Raw genomic sequence first — 20436 nt, 5'->3', positions numbered from 1 at the left:
AGCTGTCAGAAAGAGTCTCGCGTCACCATTGGACAAGCATACGGAAGTATGTCTGTGTCCGTGGCGTCATCACCAGTTGCCAAGATTGGGAACTCTTTAGGTGACCTGATTGGCTGAAGAATGCGTGGCCAGGCCTCTCAAAATGAGGCAGGGGCGGACCGTGGTTGTCATTGGATCAAAGGCTCAGAGAGTTAGGAGAGGAAGCGGAAGGGAGCCGCGAAGAGCCGCCGGTGGCGGGATGGAGGCGGTAGCTGGTGAGCGTGCGGGTTGGCGGAGCGTGAGGGGTCGGGGAAGTCTGAAGGCGGACCGAGTGCAGCGGCTTACCGGAGGCCTGCACACAGAGAAGCCCGAGACGCCAACGTGTGCCATGTCCCCTTGTTTACTGAGTCAGCCGGGTGACGCGGATGCACATGTAGGCGGTTATTGGCTGCTCTGGGTCCTCAGCCTTACTCCTGGCAGAGAGCTGGAAGCCCTCTGCAGATTCTAATGTGGAGTCTATGCATTCGTGCACAGGTGCCGCCTAGCTGTAATAAACTATCCTGTTAGTTTCCTCTGTGTCTGTTGAAATTAGCTGGCAGTTTGAGGATTTATCACGTGTGCACATGCCTTCAACTGCTCCACTTCATATAGAAGTGAGACTGAGACAGGTCTGGGACTTCTAGAAAACCTTCTACCTGGGTGCCTTGGTCTTTGTCGCTCCCCCAGACACCCCAACTCCTGTTTCTCATTAGAGCCCGGGAACCTGGCCGGCGTGCGAAACATCATCCTTGTCCTCTCTGGAAAGGGGGGCGTTGGGAAAAGTACCATCTCCACGGAGTTGGCCCTGGCCCTGCGCCATCAGGGCAAGAAGGTGAGGTCCCAACCAGGGTCGACAGCTGCTGCACTTATTAGTCTCTAGCTCCCAGCAAGCCTGGAAGGTTTCTCCCCACCCCTCAGCATCTGCTTTCTTGCAGGTGGGGATCCTAGATGTAGACCTGTGCGGTCCCAGCATCCCACACATGCTTCGTGCACAAGGCAAGGCAGTGCACCAGTGTGACCAGGGCTGGGTGCCTGTCTTTGTGGATCAGGAGCAGAGCATCTCCCTCATGTCTGTGGGCTTCCTGCTGGAAAACCCTGATGAGGCCGTGGTGTGGAGGGGTCCCAAGAAACATGGTAAGAACTCGGTGAGGGGAAGTCCTCCAGCTGACTCTTCAGTACCTCTTTATTGCGCCTACTTTCCCTCTTATCATGGCTGCTGCCTTTGGGTAAAGTCAGAATCCAGCCCTGGCCTCTTGGTAGTGGAGACTTTGTCCCATTGGAGTGCTTCCGCTGCTCATGCATGCCCACCCAGCAGAATATGCACACCCCTGTGCCCCCGAGAAGCCTCTCACAGCCTCTGTGACAATCATATCAGCCTCTGGATGGCGGGAGAGACATGAGACCAAGATCAAGGGAGAAGCTGTGTTTGGCGTTTGTTGTGAAACCATCAGCCACTCCGAATTGGTCTCTCAGTTAGGAAGGGAGGTCTTCTGAGAGCCTCGCCCTCACTCAACACACACAGGCTTAAGGCCCCACAGTGTGCAGTGGACAAGTGCTGGGCTTCAAGGAGGTAACGTTAAACCATCCTAGCTGCAGTGAGAGGCTACCTGGGAGGAACAGCTCACTTAGGGTGAATGGCTTGCTGCAACTGGATACACCAGCAAGGTGCTTCAGGACAGGCCGTTTTCTCTGGGCTTGAGGGCACAGAGGCCCTTAGAGACTCAAGGTTCCATCCTCACCAGGGGCCTTCATGGAAGCTGGCCTCAACCCCGTAGGGTGGAGTGTGTGGAGACAGTTGTGCTAGCAGGTGGTACAGCTGTTGGAAAGGAGTGCCTGTGGGGGCCGTGGAGCTCTGCCTCCCTGTTACCTCGCAGACCAAGGACTCTTGCTGCCTTGTGTGGCAGGTGTTCCCATTGTCCCCTGGGAGCAACTGGTAGATCCTAGAGCTGGAGAAGATGGGCCTCCCCTTGCCTAGCTCTTTCTCAGGTCACTGCTGGTCTCTGGGTCTCTGCAGCACTGATAAAGCAGTTTGTGTCTGACGTGGCCTGGGGGGAGCTGGACTATCTGGTTGTGGACACGCCACCAGGGACTTCTGATGAGCACATGGCCACTGTGGAAGCCCTGCGCTCCTATAGGCCTCTGGGGGCCCTCGTGGTCACCACACCACAGGTACTACTGGCATCTCTTCCAACCCCACCTGGTGTGTGTGTGTGTGTGTGTGTGTGTGTGTGTGTGTGTGTGTGTGGTGTGTGTGTGTGTTCTCCTCCAATCTCACCTGGGGTGTGTGTCTGTCTGTCTGTGTGTCTTTGTTCTGATTGGGCTGGGCAGTGGTAGGCCATGTTCCCAGCTGGTTACTTGGTTCTTGGCTGCCTTGTGACTGACTGGCCCCTCACTTTGATCTACAGGCCGTGTCTGTTGGGGATGTGAGGCGGGAACTGACTTTCTGTAGGAAGACTGGGCTGCAGGTCATAGGGGTCATAGAGAACATGAGCGGCTTCGCCTGCCCACACTGCACTGTAAGTCTTGGAAAATGGGGCTATTTCAGGGTCTGAGGGAGTACAAAACAGGGCTTGCAGTCAGGGACTTTGAGTAAGTAGGTCCCTGTCCATCAGTTCAGGTAAGTGACTTCCTGGCTAGAGAGGACACTGGTAGGTACTACCTGGGCATTCTGCCTGGACCAGCTGGAGGTCTCACCCTGGCCGTGGGTCTGCAGACTGGACCCTCACAACCCTTGTTTTTTTCCTAGGAGTGCACCAATGTCTTCTCCAGAGGCGGTGGGGAGGAGCTGGCCCAGCTGGCCGGAGTCCCCTTTTTAGGTAAGTGTCAAGAGCAAGCCAGCTGGGGCCCCAGATTCCACCTACCAGACTTTTGAGTGGGTCTGACTGAAGTGTTGGGCCTCTCTTCATTATGTGTCCAATTTGAGGTTTATGTGGGCTGCCCACACCCAGCTGTGTTCTGGGAATGCATGTGTCAGGGACACCAGTCTCCTACCACTTGTCCCACATTGTTTAAGTGGGAGGTCACGGGGGCCAGCAGCTTGAGCCTCTGGCAAGTGAGTGGTAGGTTGGCATTCTCACCTGCTGCCGTCTTTTGTTAGGCCCCCTCTTGTTTTTATTTGTTCACTGGGGAGGGGATTGTGGGTGTGCATGTGCCACGGTGTACATGGGGAGGTCAGATAACAGTTTGTGGGGGTCAGTTATTGCCTTCCACCATGTGAATCCTGGGTATTGAACTCAGGTTATCAGGCTTGGCAGCAAGCACCCACTGAGCCATCTTGTTGCCCTTTCCTGGCTTTTGTTGTTGCAGGCTCTGTTCCCCTGGACCCCCAGCTCACCAGGAGCCTGGAAGAGGGCCGTGACTTCATCCAGGAGTTTCCCAAGAGCACTGCATACTCTGCGCTCACTTCCATAGCCCAGAAAGTTCTGCACAGGATGGCTGCTCTGCCCTCCTGACAGATGTCTCATAGCCGCCTCCTGGCACTGTGTGCTGTTACAGGAACTCTGGGAGCGGAGATCCTCAGGACTGTCTTGGGACCTGCATTTGCTGACCTGAGCAATGGCTGGTCTGTGTGATTATCTCCATGCAGTAGAGTGACATTTCCCAAGGGTGTTTGGGTAGAGTTTACCTACAATCAGCAGCTTCACCAGATAATTTGTAGCTGAGGGGATGGCTCGGGTCCTAGTTTCTTGAGATAGTCGCAGCCTTAACCTCCAGCGTGTGGCTTTGTCGAGCCCTAGTCTCTTCTGCCAGATCCACAGGCTGCTCAGTCACACCATACATGAGCTGGCCAATACTTCCTCATCCTGACTGACCCTGAGTGCCTACAAGGGCTGTGCTATGGAGCCTTCTGTGGTACACTGTGTGGGTTACAGCTACATCTGGTAACTTACAGGAATCTGCCATTAAACATATCACCCCACCTTGTGAAGAACCTAGCATCCAGACCCTTCTGTCCTCAGTAAGATGGCTTTTGGTACATTCTAAGGCAGTATTAGTAAAGATATAAAGGGGCCTGAAGATGTGGTGAGGATGTCTGTCTTGTTTTGGGGGAGGGGTGTGGGCATGTTGTGTTTTCAGAAACCTGTGGGATCAGCTAGGCACATTGCTGAAGGCCTGGGGCAGCTGCAGGCCATAGAATGAGAGTTCAAATGTGAGCTGAGGCACAGAGGCCCTTTCCTCCTCTGGAAAGGTCAGAAAGGAAAGCAGATGGTGATCTGTTGTCTTCCTAGGGCAAAGCTGAGGTCTTGGGAGACTGGAGGTCTGGGACCCCTTGCAGGGGATGGTTCCTGCAAGGTGTCAGATGGGAAGTGCTATCCTCAACTCCTACCGTTACTGCCCAGCAATGGGCAGTGTGGTGAGCTCCACACCTGTGCTCTGACCACCTGGGATCTGGACAGCTGTGAGAACCCCACCTGGCTCCAGTGCAGTGCCCCGAGGGAGAGATGCAGTGCCCCAGGGAGGGGTGCAGTGCCCCAGGGAGGGGTGCAGTGCCCACAGTTCCTTGGGTTGGAGGAGAGGGTCCTAGGAAGCCCAAGAGGACAGACACAGCAGGATGAAGTGGGACACATATCCCCAACACCAGCAAGGCACAGACTGGGTTCAGCAGAGCTAGGACAGGACAGAAGGGGTGGGGACAAGGAACACGGAGAAAGTCATACATAAGCCATGCTTAGTGCTGATTTAATAGTTGCCAGCAGGGAGTGCTGCTGAGCACTTGCCCTCCTGGTTGGGCCCTCGGGCACCCAGCCTGCGCCCAGCCTTTCCGAATTTAGGCCACATAGCTGCCAGTACTGCTCTGCTTCTAGGAAGTGAGCAGCCCAGGCCTGTCCCCTAGAGATGGGCAGGTATTTCTCCCCTCCCCTCCCCCCCCCCACTCCCTGCTGGCTTTGAGAGCCAGCTTATTCTGGTAACAGGGAGATGCTGTCCTGACCACAAGGCAGCATCAGGCCAGGCCAGGCGTAGCCAGGGTCAGCAGTGCACAAAGTGTGTCTCGCTGATGTCTCGTAGGTCGAGGCCTGAGACGTTGGCAGGGCCAGCACAGGTGATGTTGTTGAAGGTGTACACCGGCTGGCAGTCATCCCCCTCACAGACAGTCTGAACAAAGCGGGGGACAATGCTGGGGTTCTGCAGGGCAAAGTCACGCAGTGCCTTGAGGGGACAGCGGCAGTCCCAGGGGTTGTCATCGAGCCACAGACGCTCCAGGCCATGCTGTGGTGAGAAAGTCTGCAAGGAGTTGTTCCGGAGGCTGAGATAGCGCAGCCGCCCCAGCGGTGAGAAAAGGCCTTCAGATAGTGCCTCCAGGCGGTTGTGTGAGACGTCCAGCCAGAAGACCCGCTGCAGGGGTCTCAGGATATCCTCAGACAGCACCGACAGCTGGTTATATGAGAGGAGCAGGTACTCGAGCTGGCCAAGGCCCTGGAAAAGCCGGCCGGGCAGATGTGTGAGCTGGTTGGCGGTAAGGTCGAGCTCCAGCAGCTCAGAGAGACCTGCTAGGCTCTGTTCTTCCATGCTGGAGATGCTGTTGCCCCTGAGGAAGAGCCTGCGCAGCCCAGAAAGGCCAGCGAAAGTGTGCAGGCGGATGCGGCCCAGGCAGCTGTGCTCCAGATGCAGGCTGTGCAACTTGCCCAGCCCCTGGAACACCCGCTCCGGGAGGCTCCTGAGACAGTTGCCAGAGAGATTCATAACAGCCATATTGAAGAGGCCAAAGAAGGCACCCACCTTGACCTCGTGGATCTGATTGTCATTGAGTGTCAGCACCTCTAGCTGCCCCAGGCCCTCAAATGTCTTCTCACCTAGCTGCTGGATGCGATTATGACCAAGCTGCAGTTCCTCCAGAAAGTGTAGGTCTTTGAAAGTACGCGGCCGCAAGCTAGTGATGGCATTGTGTGCCAAGCGCAGAACATGCAGACCCAGCAGGCCTGGGAAGGTGTCCTCCAGGAGCCCTGCCACGCGATTATGGGACAGGTCCAGCCAACGCAATGCCTTCATGCCCAGGAAGGCACCGGGGGCCACAGCTGTGACAAAGTTGTGGCCCAGGTACAGCTTCTGCAGCCGGGGCAGGTGTATGAAGACGTTGGCTTTGATGCTGCGCAGTGCATTCCTGCTCAGATCCAGCTCTCGCAGCTCACCCAAGCCGCAGAAGAGCGAAGGCTGCAGGTAAGCCAGTTTGTTGCCGGCCAGCACCAGCTCACGGAGGTTACCCAGGCCCTGGAACACCGTGTCAGGCAGTACCACTAGGCTGTTCCAACCCAGGTTGAGGGCCCAAAGGTGACCGAGGCCCTGGAACAGCCCCTTTTCCAGCCTGCCCAGGAGGTTGTTGGCCAGGCTGAGTGAAGCCAGGCTGGGCGTGTGCGTGAACAGGCCAGCAGGTAGGCCCCGGAGCAGGTTCCGCTCTAGGTGCAAGTGGTAGAGGTTCTGCAGGCCCACCAGGGCCTGGGGCTCCAGGCTGCTCAGCCAGCTGCCCTGCAGGTTGAGGAAGTCCAGGCTGGACAGGTTTTGGAAAGCCGCTGAGGGGATGGAGGAGAGGTTATTCCCGTCGAGCCACAGGGCCCTGGTGCCGACTGGGATGCCATTAGGCAGCTGTGTGAGGTTTCTCGAACTGCAAAAGACGCTGAGCTCATCGGTGTAGTCGTCATAGCTGCAGGTACAGACGACAGGGCACTGGGGGCCCTCGGCATCTGCTGATGCTCCAGGATCTGTCCCCTGCAGGTCACAGGGGCCCAGTGCCACCCAGAAAGCCAGAAGCACCACCAGGGCTGGGCCTCCTGTGGGGAGAAGGGCTTGGCAAGGAGGTGCCCAGAGGACTGTGGCCCAGGATGTGAGCCAAACCCTGGGCTTCCCTAGTCCCCAGCCATTGTAAGAGAAGGATGTTGTTTGTACACTAAGACATTTGGTCAACCCACTTTGATACCAAAGTAGGTAGCCAGGCCCGAGGCTTGGAAGCAACTTCACTTTTCCAACTCGTGGAACCAGCACATGGTGGTCCCCATCTCACTGCAGGGACACCGAGGGCTTGGCTCTTCCATTGCACCCTGGCTTCACAGGCAACCTGGGCCCTGGCCACTAGGCCATGTGGCAGTCTGTATCCTCTGGGGTATATGCAACAGTCAGGCTGAAAAACAGAACCAAACTGCTGGCCGAGACCTGGCTGTTCCAGAATATTCTGGAATAGACCCGGGCAGCATATTCATTTGTGGTCCTCAATGACTGGACATCAAGCCAGGCACCCCCTGCCTGTTAGGCCCCCAGATGGGGGACGCACATCCTATTTTGCTCCCCAGTATATGCAGGCTGTATATTCTGTTAGCAGAAGAATGGGGTCTAGAAAACCCTGACCGTCTACATCAACTCACAGGGACTCGGCCAGCACCTCAATTCTAAATCTACCTTGGGGTATGCTGAGAACTCCAGCTTAGGTTAGGCAGGACAGCACTGTTCCGCACCTACACAGTATGCGTCTGGTGTGACTGCATAATGGTGGTGTTGGAGAGAGACTTGGTGGGGCAGCCCCGGCATCACGGTAGCACGCCAAAGCCAGGCAAGCTATAAGACGCCGGCTTCCTGCTCACACGGGAGGAACGGTAGCTAGAAAGATTGCAGGCTGTAGCTATACACCAACCATCCTGGCAAGCTGTGAGGTAGGATTGTGGGGAGCGCTGAGCCCTGGTTTCTGCACCTTGTCATACTCAGGGGTTAGGTACTTGCTCCTGCCTGCCCTGCCTTTATTTGCCCCTTCCCCAGTGCCACCACCAAGGGGAAGCGTAACAGAGACCCTCTGTGGTCAGGATTAGAAGTATCCACGACCCAATCCGGAATTCCCACCAGCGGGTTGAGGGCCAGCTACCCTCAGAGCAAATGGCAGGGGATACGGGTTCCTCACCTGTCCTCGGGGCCATTGTGCCTTGTACAGAACTGGCTGCAGGCAGGCGGTGAGCGAGGGCCGTCTAAGTGCAGGCTGCTGCCCTCTGGATTTCCTCACGGCCAGTAGCTGGCAGCCTTAAGCTGGCCCTGCCCCACACTGCTGTCTCCTTTAACCCTCTCCTGCTGGGTAGTTAGTCTCAACAGCAAGTCTCCTGGGTGCAGAGGTGCAGGGAAGAAAGTCGCCCTTAGGGAAGAGGAGGGGCTCTGAAGGCTGCCCCTGTAGGGGTTGAAGGTAGAGGCTTGTTGGAGTAGCCTTACAGCATTTGGTGCTCAAGGTAGAGGGCCCTGTCTCCAAGTAGGTTCAACCAAGACGAGGGTACCTACCCTAGGGGAGCTCGCGGGTCCTGGTGAGTCCCTGACTTGCCGCCATACTGAGCAGATGGCTGTGTCAGGTTAAGCAGATGCTTGTTTTTACAACCCTGCCCATGTTTCTAGCATGTTGTCTGAACTGGGGTTTCTTTTTTTTTTTTTCTTTTTTTCTTTTTTTTCTTTGAGATAGGTTTGTTTTGTGTGTGTGTGTGTGTGTGTGTGTGTGTGTGTGTGTGTGTGTGTGTGTAGCCTTGGCTGTCCTGGAACTCACTCTGTAGACCAGGCTGGTCTTGAACTCACAACAGAGACCCGCCTGCCTCTGCCTCCCAAGGGCTGGGATTGAAGTTGTGCGCCACCGCAGCCTGACTAGAGCTGGGGTTTCTTAACAGCCTGAGTGGGTTCCGCCATTTGTGCTTCCCGCCCGGGGGTTCCAGAGCCCAGTCTCAGCCCTCCTGTGACCTCTAGGTCAGCTGGTGTCTGGCCACTGCCCCTCCCCCAGGGCCTCTTCTAGGAACACCTGGCAGGGCCACCAGCTACCTCATGTTTGCTTTCCCCAACACGACCCTCCTGGGCAAGGCTGGCAGGGAGACAGTGGGGCACTCAGGCCGAAGGGCCAGGGCCAGCCGGCTTCCACAGGCCTCTTGCTGTCCTCAGCAGCAAGGAGGGCCTAACTACCTACCTCTTCCTTGTGTACAGAGACCCCAGTAAGCATGCTGCCCCCCCCAGGGGGGCGGGGAGAGGTTACGGCGCAGGGGGGGGGGACGGCGGGTGGGGGCTGCTCGTGGGGCCCTCAACCTGGCCCTGGCTCCACTCACCCTGCCGGAGCCACATCCCAGCTTCCTTCTCCAGGGCCTGAGAGCTGTGACCTGGTGGATACTCCGAAGCTCAGCAAACCCTGCCTTGAGCTCTGTCCCTTTGCCCTGCCTGGGGTGGTGGGAATGCACACGGGAGGGGCCAGGAAAGGCAGTGCTGGGTTTCAGGAGGGACAGCTTCTCAGGGAGGTTGTGGGATATTAGGACCTGTCTCTTAGCAGGCAGAGGAAGTAGACAGGTCTGGGTGGGGCTGGGGGAGGGGGGGCTGTGGCCTCCACTATGCTGCCCCATCTCTAGGGCATTTTCCAGTTTATTTCTCAGCCTTTTTTTCTGAGAATTATAGATTGGCAGGGGGAAGGCTCCGCCCAGAGCCACAGAGCAGTTTACACAGTAAAAGTGCGGTCTCAGCAGGGCTGTGGGGCCAGTGGCCAGCCTCAGTCTCTGTTGGGAAAAGGAGGCAGGCAGCAGTGGCCATGAGTCCCTGTGGGTCCCTGCTTTACTCTGGGCTAGGAGCTCTTCCTGTCCACTGCAAGCACCGCTTGATGTGGTGTGGAAGCCTTAGCAGGCTTTTGACAACTCAGTTAGATCCAAGTCAGCGTCCTGCAGCCACACAGCACAGTAACAACACCTGAAGAGTTCCCTGCTCCCCAACAGCCCAGCTAGTCTGCCCAGTTTTACAAGGGGTCGTGCTTGAAGCCCATGGGCCCTGGGCCTGTGTATGCCTTGAATATGCCAACAGATGCAGAGCATACCGGGTCTGCTCCTTCAGACATCATCCAAGTGAGATGCAACTGTCCTAGCCGGACACTCAGTCCTCCTTCCAGGACTGCTCACTGTGAGGCCTGAAGGGAGGTGGGTGTTTCTGGGGGCAGGACTTGAGGGTCCACACGGCAGTGTGTCTTCCCTAGCCTGCCTCTGTGTGTCGCCTACTGGTGTATGGCTGCTGTTCTGTGTTTTCTAGATCTCTAGTTAGGCTGGGCACTCCAAAACTGTCCAAACATGAGACCAGAGGTTTCGGCACATCTGTGTTTTAGCCTCTTGCCGATTTCTGTCAGATCATCTGTCAGTCTGAGTTTTCTGAATTCCAGATACAAGTCTGGTCTGTAGCTTTAGGCTTTTCATTCCTGTGGTCCCACTAAGTTCTGTGTGTTCATGCCAGGATAGGAGCCAGGACCCGTGTGTGCAAAGCTCCAGCACACGTTACTCCCCAGCCAGAGCCAGTAATTTTTTTTTTTTTTTTTTTTTTTTTTTTTTTTTTTAATGAGACAAGGTCTCAGGTAGCCCAAGCTGGCCTTGAAGTTGATATGTAGCAGATGTGGCTTTAGACTCCTAGGTCTCCTGCCTCCACCTCTCAAGAGCTGGGATTACAGCTGGGATTAAGTCACCATGCCGAGGCTTATTTTCATTTCTGTGACATGACCTTACTGTGTAGTCCAGATTGGCGCTCAAATTCACAATGACCCTCTTGCCTCAGCCTCCAGAGTGCCAGGCTCATAGAAATGCATCACCAAGCCCAGCTAATGTTTTATGAAGTTCAATTTATCAGACTAGAATTTTGAGTCCTGTTTGCATTTGTACCCAAACACGTTCCCTCTAGGCCCCTCGGAGTCGCCTTGATACTCTGTCCTCTTGCTGTTGACAGCTCCCCTTGTCTGTCTTGCTGTCAGAAGATGACTGCTGCAGTATCAGAAGTAGACCCCATCACTGTCCTTCTATGTGAGTCCTCCAAGCCAAGACCTCCATCGTCTCCTGGGCAGCTGCCCTTTCAACAGGCTTTGCCAAACATTCTGACATCTGGGTGGCAGGGTGAAGATTCCAAGTGAGTAAACAGCTTGATGTCTCCATGTTCTGAGTCCAGTATATGGTATCTTCAGCAATAGGGTCTTAGTCAGTCCTGGAGGGTAGCCAAGAGTATTGGCAATGGCCTGTAATGGCCTGGAGGGGAGGTCTGTGGGGTTTTGTTTTGGATACAAGGTCTCTCTATGTAGCTCTGGCTGTCCTAAATCTACCTGCCTCTGCCTCCCAAGTGCTGTCTATGGGATCGTATTGGTCAATAACCTATGAAGAGGGAACCCATCCTGGTACGAGGTCTGTATTTGCTAGCAGGTGGTGTCTAGTTGGGATATTGTGCCTTGTATGGGGGCAGCTCCAGTAACGCTAATTTGTAAAGTTTGTGCATGTGGGTTTTTGACTGCATGTATGTGTGTGCACCAGTGCACATGCCTGGTGCCTTTGTAGGCCAGAAAAGGGCATCTGATCCCCTAGAACTGAAGTTCAGAGATGGTTTTGGAGTGCCATGTGGATACTGGGAATCAGACATCAGGGGAGAAGCCAGTGCTTCAACGGCTGAGCCTCTCTCCATCACCCTTTATGTATGTTATGTTCTAGGAGGTCTCTATATGGCTTTTTCTTTTTTCTTTTTTTTAAAGATTGATTTATTTATTATGTATACAGTATTCTGCCTACACGTATACCTGCAGGCCAGGAGAGGGCGCCAGATCTCATTATAGATGGTCATGAGCTATAATGTGGTTGCTGGGGATTGAACTCAGGACCCCTGGAAGAGCAGTCAGTGCTCTTAACCTCTGAGCCATCTCTCCAGCTCCCCCCCCTTCATATGGCTTTTTCAAGAGGCCTTTAGTATTAGCTATCCCCCCTATAATCTCTTCTCTACCTGCCCCCACCCCCACTCCAATTTATCTCTTCCTGTTCCTTTATTTCCCTTGAGCCTTGTGTACCATTTTGTCTCCTCCAAAACTTGAAATCCCCTCCAAGGCCCTTTAGTAACTTCCTGATATCTGTGGCTATTTCCAGACATAACACACATCTGAAGATTCAAAGCTAACATCCACAAATGAAGAAAACATGACACACGTGTATTTCTGAATTTGAGTTACCCCACTTAGATTTTTGTTTGTTCTGGAGTTGTGACCTATAGCAGTTAAAAGTCGGAATGTTTCTGATTCCATCCATTTGCCTGTGAATTTCTTGATTTAGTTTTTATTTTGTTTTTTACTTTCTTAGTTATATGTATTTCATATTTTGAGAACTGTTTGGTTCTATGCCCCATTTTATAATAGGGTTGCTTGTTTTCTTGATGTTCAGAGTTTTGTGTTGTGTTTAGTTCTTTGTATATTATATTCTAGCTACTAACCCTCTGTCAGATATATAGCTGATAAAGATCTTTTCCTACTCTGTAGTGGGTCTCTTTGCACAAATGATGTTGGTTTTTTGTTTGTTTGTTTTTCAAGACAGGGTTTTGTGTGTGTGTGTGTGTGTGTGTGTGTGTGTGTGTGTGTGTGTGTGTTTAGCCCTGGCTGTCCTGGAACTCGCTCTGCAGACCAGGCTGGCCTCAAACTCAGAGATCCTCCTGCCTCTGCCTCCCGAGTGCCGGGATTAAAGATGTGCTCCACCACCGCCCGGTATGACAGTGTCTTTTTCTGTGCAGAAGTTTTTAGTTTCATGTGTTCTTATTTGTCTGTTGTTGGTCTTAACGCCTGTGCTCCCAGGGTCCTGTTCTAAAGACCCTTTGTTGTACCTACATGTTGAAGTGGATTCCCTGATTTGAGGAATTGCTCTTATGTTGAGGTCCATGGTCCATTTAGAGTTGATTTTGTACAGTATAAAAGGTAAGAATCAGTTCAACATACGAAAATCTGTCAATGTAATACACCATATAAACAAACTGAAAGAAAAAAAAACACATGATCATCTCATAGATGCTGAAAAAGCCTTTGACAAAATCCAACACCCCTTCATGATAAAGGTCTTAGAGAGATCAGGAATACAAGGAACATTCCTAAACACAATAAAGGCAATTTACAGCAAGCCAACAGCCACCATCAAATTAAATGGAGAGAAACTCAAAGCAATACCACTAAAATCAGGAACAAGACAAGGCTGTCCACTCTCCCCATATTTATTCAATATAGTACTTGAAGTTCTAGCTAGAGCAATAAGACAACAAAAAGAGATCAAGAGGATACAAATTGGAAAGGAAGAAATCAAACTTTCATTATTTGCAGATGAAATGATAGTATACATAAGTGACCTCAAAAATTCTACCAGGGAACTCCTACAGCTGATAAACTCCTTCAGTAAAGTGGCAGGATACAAGATCAACTAAAAAAACTCAGTAGCCCTCCTATACACAAATGATAAAAGGGCTGAGAAAGAAAGTCAGAGAAGCATCACCCTTTACAATAGCCACAAATAATATAAAATACCTTGAGATAACACTAACTAAACAAGTGAAGGACCTTTTTGATAAGAACTTTAAATCTCTAAAGAAAGCAATTGAAGAAGATATCAGAAAATGGAAGGACATCCCATGCTCATGGATAGGTAGGATTAACAATAGTTAAAAATGACAATCTCACCAAAAGCAATTTACAGATTCAATGCAATCCCCATCAAAATCAACTCAATTCTTCACAGACTTGGAAAGAAAAATATTCAACTTCATTTGGAAAAACAAAAGACCCAGGATAGCTAAAAGAATCCTGTATGATAAAGCAACCTCTGGAGGCATTACCATCCCTGACTTCAAACTCTACTATAGAGCTATAGTAATAAAAACAGCCTGGTACTGGTATAAAAACCAACATACGAACCAATGGAATCAAATTGAAGACCCTGACATTAATCCACGCACATATGAACACCTGATTTTTGACAAAGAAGCCAAAACTATACAATGGAAAAAAGTAAGTATCTTCAACAAATGGTGCTGGCATAACTGGATGTCAATATGTAAAAGATTACAAATAGATCCATATCTGTCACAATGCACAAAACTCAAGTCCAAGTGCATCAAAGACCTCAACATAAATCCAGTTACACTAAACTTAATAGAAGAAAAAGTAGGAAGCAGTCTTGAACGCACTGGCACCGGAGATCACTTCTTAAATATAACACCAACAGCACAGTCACTGAGCACAACAATTTATAAATGGGACCTCTTGAAACTGAGAAGCTTTTGCAGGGCAAAAGATACAGTCAATAAGACAAAAAGACAACCCATAGAATGGAAAAAGACCTTTACCAACCCCACATCTGACAGAGGACTGATCTCCACAGTATATAAAGAACTCAAAAAAAAAAAAAAAAAAAAAGGCTAAAGAACTAAACAGAGAATTCACAAAACAAGAATCACAAATTGGCTAAAAGACATTTAAGGAAATGCACAACATCCTTAATCATCAGAGAAATGCAAATCAAAATGATTCTGAGATACCACCTTACACCTGTCAGAATGGCTATGATCAAAAACACTAATGACAGTCAATGTTGGAGAGGATGTGGAGCAAAGGGAACACTCCTCCACTGTTGGTGGGAATGCAAACTTGTACAACCACTGTGGAAATCAGTATGGTGGTTTCTCAGAAAATTGGGAATTGAACTACCTCAAGACCCAGTTATACCACTCTTGGGCATATACCCAAGGAGTGCTCAATCATACCACAAAGATACATGCTCAACTATGTTCATAGCAGCACTATTTGTAATAGCCAGAACCTGGAGACAACCTAGATGCCTGTCAACTGAAGAATGGATTAAGAAAATGTGGTAATATACACAATGGAGTACTACTCAGCAGAGAAAAACAATGACATCATGAGATTTGCAGGCAAATGGATGGAACTAGAAAAATCATCCTGAGTGAGGTAACCTAAACCCAGAAGGACAAACATGGTATGTACTCACTCATAAGTGGATTCTAGATAGAAAGCAAAGAACAATTAGACTGTAACCCACAGAACCATGGAGACTATATAGCAAGGGGGACCCTAGGATGACTGTAACTTATAATAAAATTTGGTTTTACTCAGTTACTGAGCAACCCTCAATGAAACATTACACTATTAAGATAAGAATTTATACTGTATCAAGCTGACAATGGAAAAATAAATTAATTAATCTAAAAAAATAAAAAAAGAAAAGAAAAATATGAACTATTAAAAAAAAACCCAAACAAACATATTTTGCTAAAGCAAAGAGGGGGAACTAGGGGCCCATCATTCCTCTCCACACTCTATTCTTTCCCTTGTTTCATATATTTTAAAATTTTTACTGGTGGATTCTGCTGGAGTATCCACTGCAGATAGGCACTGGAGGGCTCCTGTTGCATATCACCCTCTGGAATGATGGAAGGATCTTTCTACTGACACTTGGAAGGGACCCGATCTGGTGTTGGTGTGGGCCTGGGGTTCTGCTTATGTCTTTCCTCAGGACAATGAGATTCCTCATTGGGTTTCTGAGCACTGAGGGCATCCTGTGGCTGCAGCTGAAACCCAACATGGCAGAGACCGATTGGGCCTTCGTGAAAAACTCTCCCCTTCCAATGCTAATGGGGATTGAAAGCCCAATTTGGCCAGCTTTGACAAACATTAACATAAGCCTAAGAACTGCAGCCATGTGGTTGGATTCTCCAGAAGTTAATGTATGGCAACTGCTTTTTCAAGTATGTTTGAGAACGTGTTACCCAGACACCTTGGAGATTAAGGATAACACTGAAGATCACTGACCTCCATTTATTAACAGTAGCATGCCAACTAAGCATTTTCATTCTTACAATCCTATTCAAGCTGGAGTAGTACCTACTTCTCAGGAGTGGCTCTGTGCAACATTTTTTTGGCCTCCTGAAATTCATTTAGCCCCCTTTGAAGATACCTTAAAATTTGTAAGCCTGAATATAGCCATTATGAAACCATTAGTTCTGCTCCTTGTGAGCTACTGTTTTTTCTTTATGGTTCGTAGTTGTTCTTTTGCAGAGCTGCCAGCTTAAGTCGTGCTGGGATCAAGAAAAATGGGCCTCGGTGGTTTGTGTTCCTGGAGTTGTGTCCATGCCAATGGATGCCCACACGCTCCAGAAGAGAATCTGACATCACTGCTGCTGTTGCCGTTATAACAGTGACAACCACTACTACTGTTTCTGGGATTGCTATTTCATAATTGGTTACTACAGCTAGCACAGTGGAGACCCTGGCAGCAAAAGTAGCTACCACAGTTGATTAATTTTTCATTCTATTGGGCATGATAAATTTAAATCAATAGTAATATACATTTCGATTGGCTTTGAAAGTTATACATTTATAATCTCAAGTTCCATTTGCTCTCGGGATACCCTCTTACAAGGACTCCAATTTGCAGTAAGGCTCGTTAAGGAAGGGAATGGCTCAGTTGACTTCAGCCTACTGGCTATGGGTAGGTTAAGACTTCTGTTGGTCTTTTCTGTGTCGATCACACAGATTGCAAGCCCAGCGCCACTTTGAGATTTTTTATTTTTTTTTTCCTGAGACAGGGTTTCTCTGTGTATCTTTGCGCCTTTCCTGGAACTCACTTGGTAGCCCAGGCTGGCCTCGAACTCACAGAGAACAGCCTGCCTCTGCCTCCCGAGTGCTGGGATTAAAGGTGTGTGCCACCACCACCTGGTCACTTTGAGATCTTTGGTTCTCTGTTGCAATCTGAGTTAATTTACACATTATATGGGTTCATTGATAGTTCCCCTGTGAAAGTCTGAGTCGCCCAGCCCATCTGTTGAGAAGACTGTTCTTGGCACCCAACAGAGATCAAATGGCCACAAGAATAGCGGTTTACCCTTGATTCTGCGTCACCATCTTGCACTGCCCTGTCGTTGTGGCTTGCTCTTTCAGGTGGTCTGAGTCCCAAACCTTGCTCTTTTTCAAAGTTGTTCTGGCTCATCTGGCTTCTTTGAATAACTGTATAATTTTAAAACCTGCTTGTTACTTTCTTAATCATATGCTAGGATCTTGCTGGGGTTGCACTTTTTTAATCTGCAGATCAGTTTGTGGAACGCCATTATCTTAGCAACATTTGTCTCATTGGTGAGCATGGCTATCTGCCCATTGGTTTAGCTCATTCATTTCTCTTAGAAACATTTGCCATTTTCCATGTGTAAACTTTACAGTGAAATGTTTTCTTATTAGTTCTGATACTACTGAGAATGGAACTGTTTTATTTCACTTTTGGATTATTGCTATGTAGAGATACAATGAATGGATTCTTATCTTACAACCCAGGGACTCTGCTCATTCATTAATTCCAGTGTGAAGCAGTATTCCTTGGGACTTGCAGTGTAGGGCTGTGTCATCATTAATTTACCTTCTCCATGTTGTTATTTATTGATTCACTGAAGTGCCCTGTGAATGGATGATGTTGCCTTGCCCCATGTAGGAAGAATTAAGCCATGTGCCATCCGTTAACTGTGATCTGACTGGATGATTCTCAAAGATTCTGAGAGGCAGTGTAATGTTGGCCAGAGATGCCTGTGTCCTGATCCCTGGAATCTGTGACCATTGCATGACAGAGGACTTGATCTTACTGAGATCCCAGGTGAGGCTAACATAAACACAGGGTCCTGGATTTGGAAGGTGATATGGGAGGCCAAGTCAGGCGGACCCAACCACTGTCTCCAGCTTTGCAGGGAAAGAAAGGGGCTGTGAGCTGGAGACACAGGCAGCTTCTAGAAGCTGGACAAATCAAGGACACATTTCTAGAGCCTTCAAGAGTGCAGCCCTGATGACACCTGATGAGTCATGTCAACTTCCAACCTCCAAACTATAAGATGGTACACTTGTGTGGTGTGATGTCACGGGGGCCGTGGCTCTCCAGCAACAGGTTAAAATGCACATGGGCATTCTTTCAGGCCACAAAAGCTCCAGTATTTGAGGAGAGATTTTTGAATTAATGTGGGACTTTGCCGAACACTCTTCTGAGATGAACCTATAGGCCTTGTTCTCTATTCAGTGGCCTGCTACATCTGCTAATATATATATATATATATAACCTTATATTTCTTGAGGTTGATCCCACATGGTCATGGTATATAATGTTGCTGAACCTGAACTTGGGTTGGCAATATTAAGGATTTTTTTTATGTGTGATATCTTTCTTGGGCTTTGGTATTAGAGAAACATTAGGCTGGCAACTGAGTTGGGAGCACTCCTCTGTGTTCTGAAAGCATCTTTGTGTATTTGATGTTACTGACAGCACACAACAGGGAATCCATGTGGCCTCTGCTGTCAGTGTGACTTTAATTCACAAGCCACCTCTGACAGACTCTCCCTCACAGGCTGATGCAAGAGGATCCTGGGTTTGAGACCAGCTAGAGAGAGACCCACTGTCAATGAAACAACCCTCCCCTCTCCCCCCCCCCCCACATATGTCTGGCTATGTTGCCCAAGATGGCCTCAAACAATTCACAGCCTCCCAAGTAGCTGACAGGCACACGCCACCCCAGCTAATTATTCCTCGGCCAGTTGAGGTGACTTTTGTCTGTCTAGGGATTTGACCATTTCATTTTAGTTTTCTCCTAGTACCCCTTCATAAACCCTGGTAACTTCCATAGAAGCAAGAGTAATTTCCTCTTTGATGATTTTTATCCTTTTTAAAAAGTTTAAATTTAAAAAATTTAAAAATCTTAAATTTGATCAGTGTAAGAATATTTAGTTTCTCTTCAAAGCACTTGTGATTTCTGTTTTACCAATCTCTACTCTTTTTTGAGGGGTAGGTGAACTTTTGAGACAAGTCTCTGTAGCTCAGTCTGTCCTTGAATTTGCTCTGTACCCCAGGCTGACCTCAAACCCAAACAATGCTTCTGTGGCAGCCTTTTTTGTTTTGTTTTTTGAGACTGGGTTTCTGTATGTAGTTTTGGTGTCTGTCCTAGATCTCGGTCTGTAGACCAGGTTGGCCTTGAACGCAAGAGATCCACCCGGCTCAGCCTCCTGAGTGCTGGGATTAAAGGCATGCGCCACTGGCTCAGCCTGTGGCAGCCTTTTAAATGAGGTTGCAGGCGTGAGCTATCTTGAGACTTTAATGTCTGACTCACTCTGGGGATGGACGGGGCACTGCATGTGCTCAGGAAGTGCTCTGTCTCCAGTGTCTCCTCTGATTCTTTGGGTCTCACTTGTTTTCTTGTCTAAGGTAAAACGCGCATTTTTTAGACCTTTTACTTTCCCAAACAGCTGTTTAAAGCTATAAACTTGGTAGGACTAAGGATAGAGCTCAAGGGTAGAATACTTACTTGCCAACTATGTTTGAGACCCTGGGTTCAATCCCAGCTGTGCGCGCGGGCGCACAGACACAGACACACCCCTGCACTGTGTGTGTCACTTTAGTATATGTTCTAATTTCACTCCCTGGCTCATTCAGTATTTAGAAATGTTTATTGGGGTTCTCTGGTTGTACTTGGTTAGAGAACACACTATATACTTCAGCCTTTGTGAGCTGGCATATGGTCTGAAACATGAGCTGTCCCAGAGAATGTTCATGGACATCTAAGAAGTGGTCATTCAGGTTCCAGGGAATAACACCAACATCTCCAGTTACCGTGGATGAGTCAGTCTTGGAGCGCAGGAACTGTTTTCTGCCCATTCACTGCAGTCCTGGGGGCTCAGGAACCGTGACTGAGACAGGTGACAGGGTGGCAGAGCCTGGCAGCCAGGGTCACGACAGCAGCTGGGCTCTGTGAGCTTAAGATGTGGCTTCCTCCACACACTCCAGTCCGACTATCAGGTAGACTAGAAATCAGCGACAGAGGCTCCCCTGCCTCTGATGCTCACACTGAGGGATGGACAGAGAAAGCCAGCCAGCCCGGAGCTCTAGGTTAGGGCTAGTGGCACACCCCACCCTGCTGCCACCCCATCCACTTCTTTATTCTTTCTTTTTTGTTGTTTTTTGAGAGGTTTCTCTGTATAGCTTTGGAGCCTGTCTTGAAACTCACTCTGTAGATCAGGCTGGCCTTGAACTCAGCAATCCGCTTGCCTCTGCCTCTAAGTGCTGGGATTAAAGGTGTGTGCCACCACCACCCAGCCCAGTTCTTTACTCTTGCCCTGGCCTTTGTTAGCCCTGAAGACCCCCCCCCCCAGTGGTGGACAGGCCAGGAGAAGCCTGCCTCTCCCCGTGGACAGCCAACGATTACAAGTTCAGATCATGGGGGTTGGAACACAGAACACTGAGGGTGTGTGTGGTGGAAATGGAACCAGGGCCCCATTGCAATTTAAAGGCTACTTGTGTGACTTTCACCCCAATTAAAAGTAATTTTGTTTTGTTTTGAGATAGAGTCTCTTTATGTAGACCAGGCTGGCCTTAAACTCAGAGAAACAGCTGGCTCTACCTTCTGAGTGCCACCACCACCACCCAGCTTATATATGTTTTTTTTTCTTGTTTTTTTTAGGACAGGGTTTCTCTGTGTAGCCTTGGCTGCCCTGGAACTCAGGACCACGGCCATGCACCCAGATATATATGCATTCTGACTCCTCTCACTCGAATCTATTTACTCCCTCCTAGAAGCCCCTTTCCCACACTTTTGCAGAAACACTACTTCTTGGGTGAGGCCTCCCCTGGCCTGCAGATC

The 20436-nt window shown here is 49.7% G+C and overlaps 2 protein-coding genes across 2 annotated transcripts; one reads left to right on the top strand and one right to left on the bottom strand.

Annotated features, from left to right (window-relative positions):
* Positions 1 to 125: 125 nt before the first annotated feature.
* Positions 126 to 4041, top strand: Nubp2 (nucleotide binding protein 2). The gene is made up of 7 exons (XM_036197877.1): positions 126 to 254; positions 732 to 850; positions 954 to 1152; positions 2033 to 2187; positions 2424 to 2534; positions 2765 to 2834; positions 3325 to 4041. The coding sequence occupies exons 1-7, from the start codon at positions 143 to 145 to the stop codon at positions 3468 to 3470; spliced, it is 912 nt and encodes a 303-aa protein (XP_036053770.1). The 5' UTR covers positions 126 to 142; the 3' UTR covers positions 3471 to 4041.
* A 941-nt stretch (positions 4042 to 4982) lies between these two features.
* On the bottom strand, positions 4983 to 9832 carry Igfals (insulin like growth factor binding protein acid labile subunit). Its single transcript, XM_036194648.1, is given in 6 exon segments — positions 4983 to 6782; positions 9063 to 9126; positions 9129 to 9248; positions 9250 to 9309; positions 9447 to 9500; positions 9812 to 9832. Coding segments are annotated over 6 exon segments (2115 nt in total). The 3' UTR covers positions 4983 to 4986.
* Between the last annotated feature and the right edge of the window lie 10604 nt (positions 9833 to 20436).

Source organism: Onychomys torridus, chromosome 8 (genome assembly GCF_903995425.1).
Source record: "Onychomys torridus chromosome 8, mOncTor1.1, whole genome shotgun sequence".
NCBI lineage: Eukaryota > Metazoa > Chordata > Mammalia > Rodentia > Cricetidae > Onychomys > Onychomys torridus.
The sequence above is the reverse complement of the archived record's forward strand: the minus strand, read 5'-3'. Positions and strand labels throughout refer to the sequence as shown.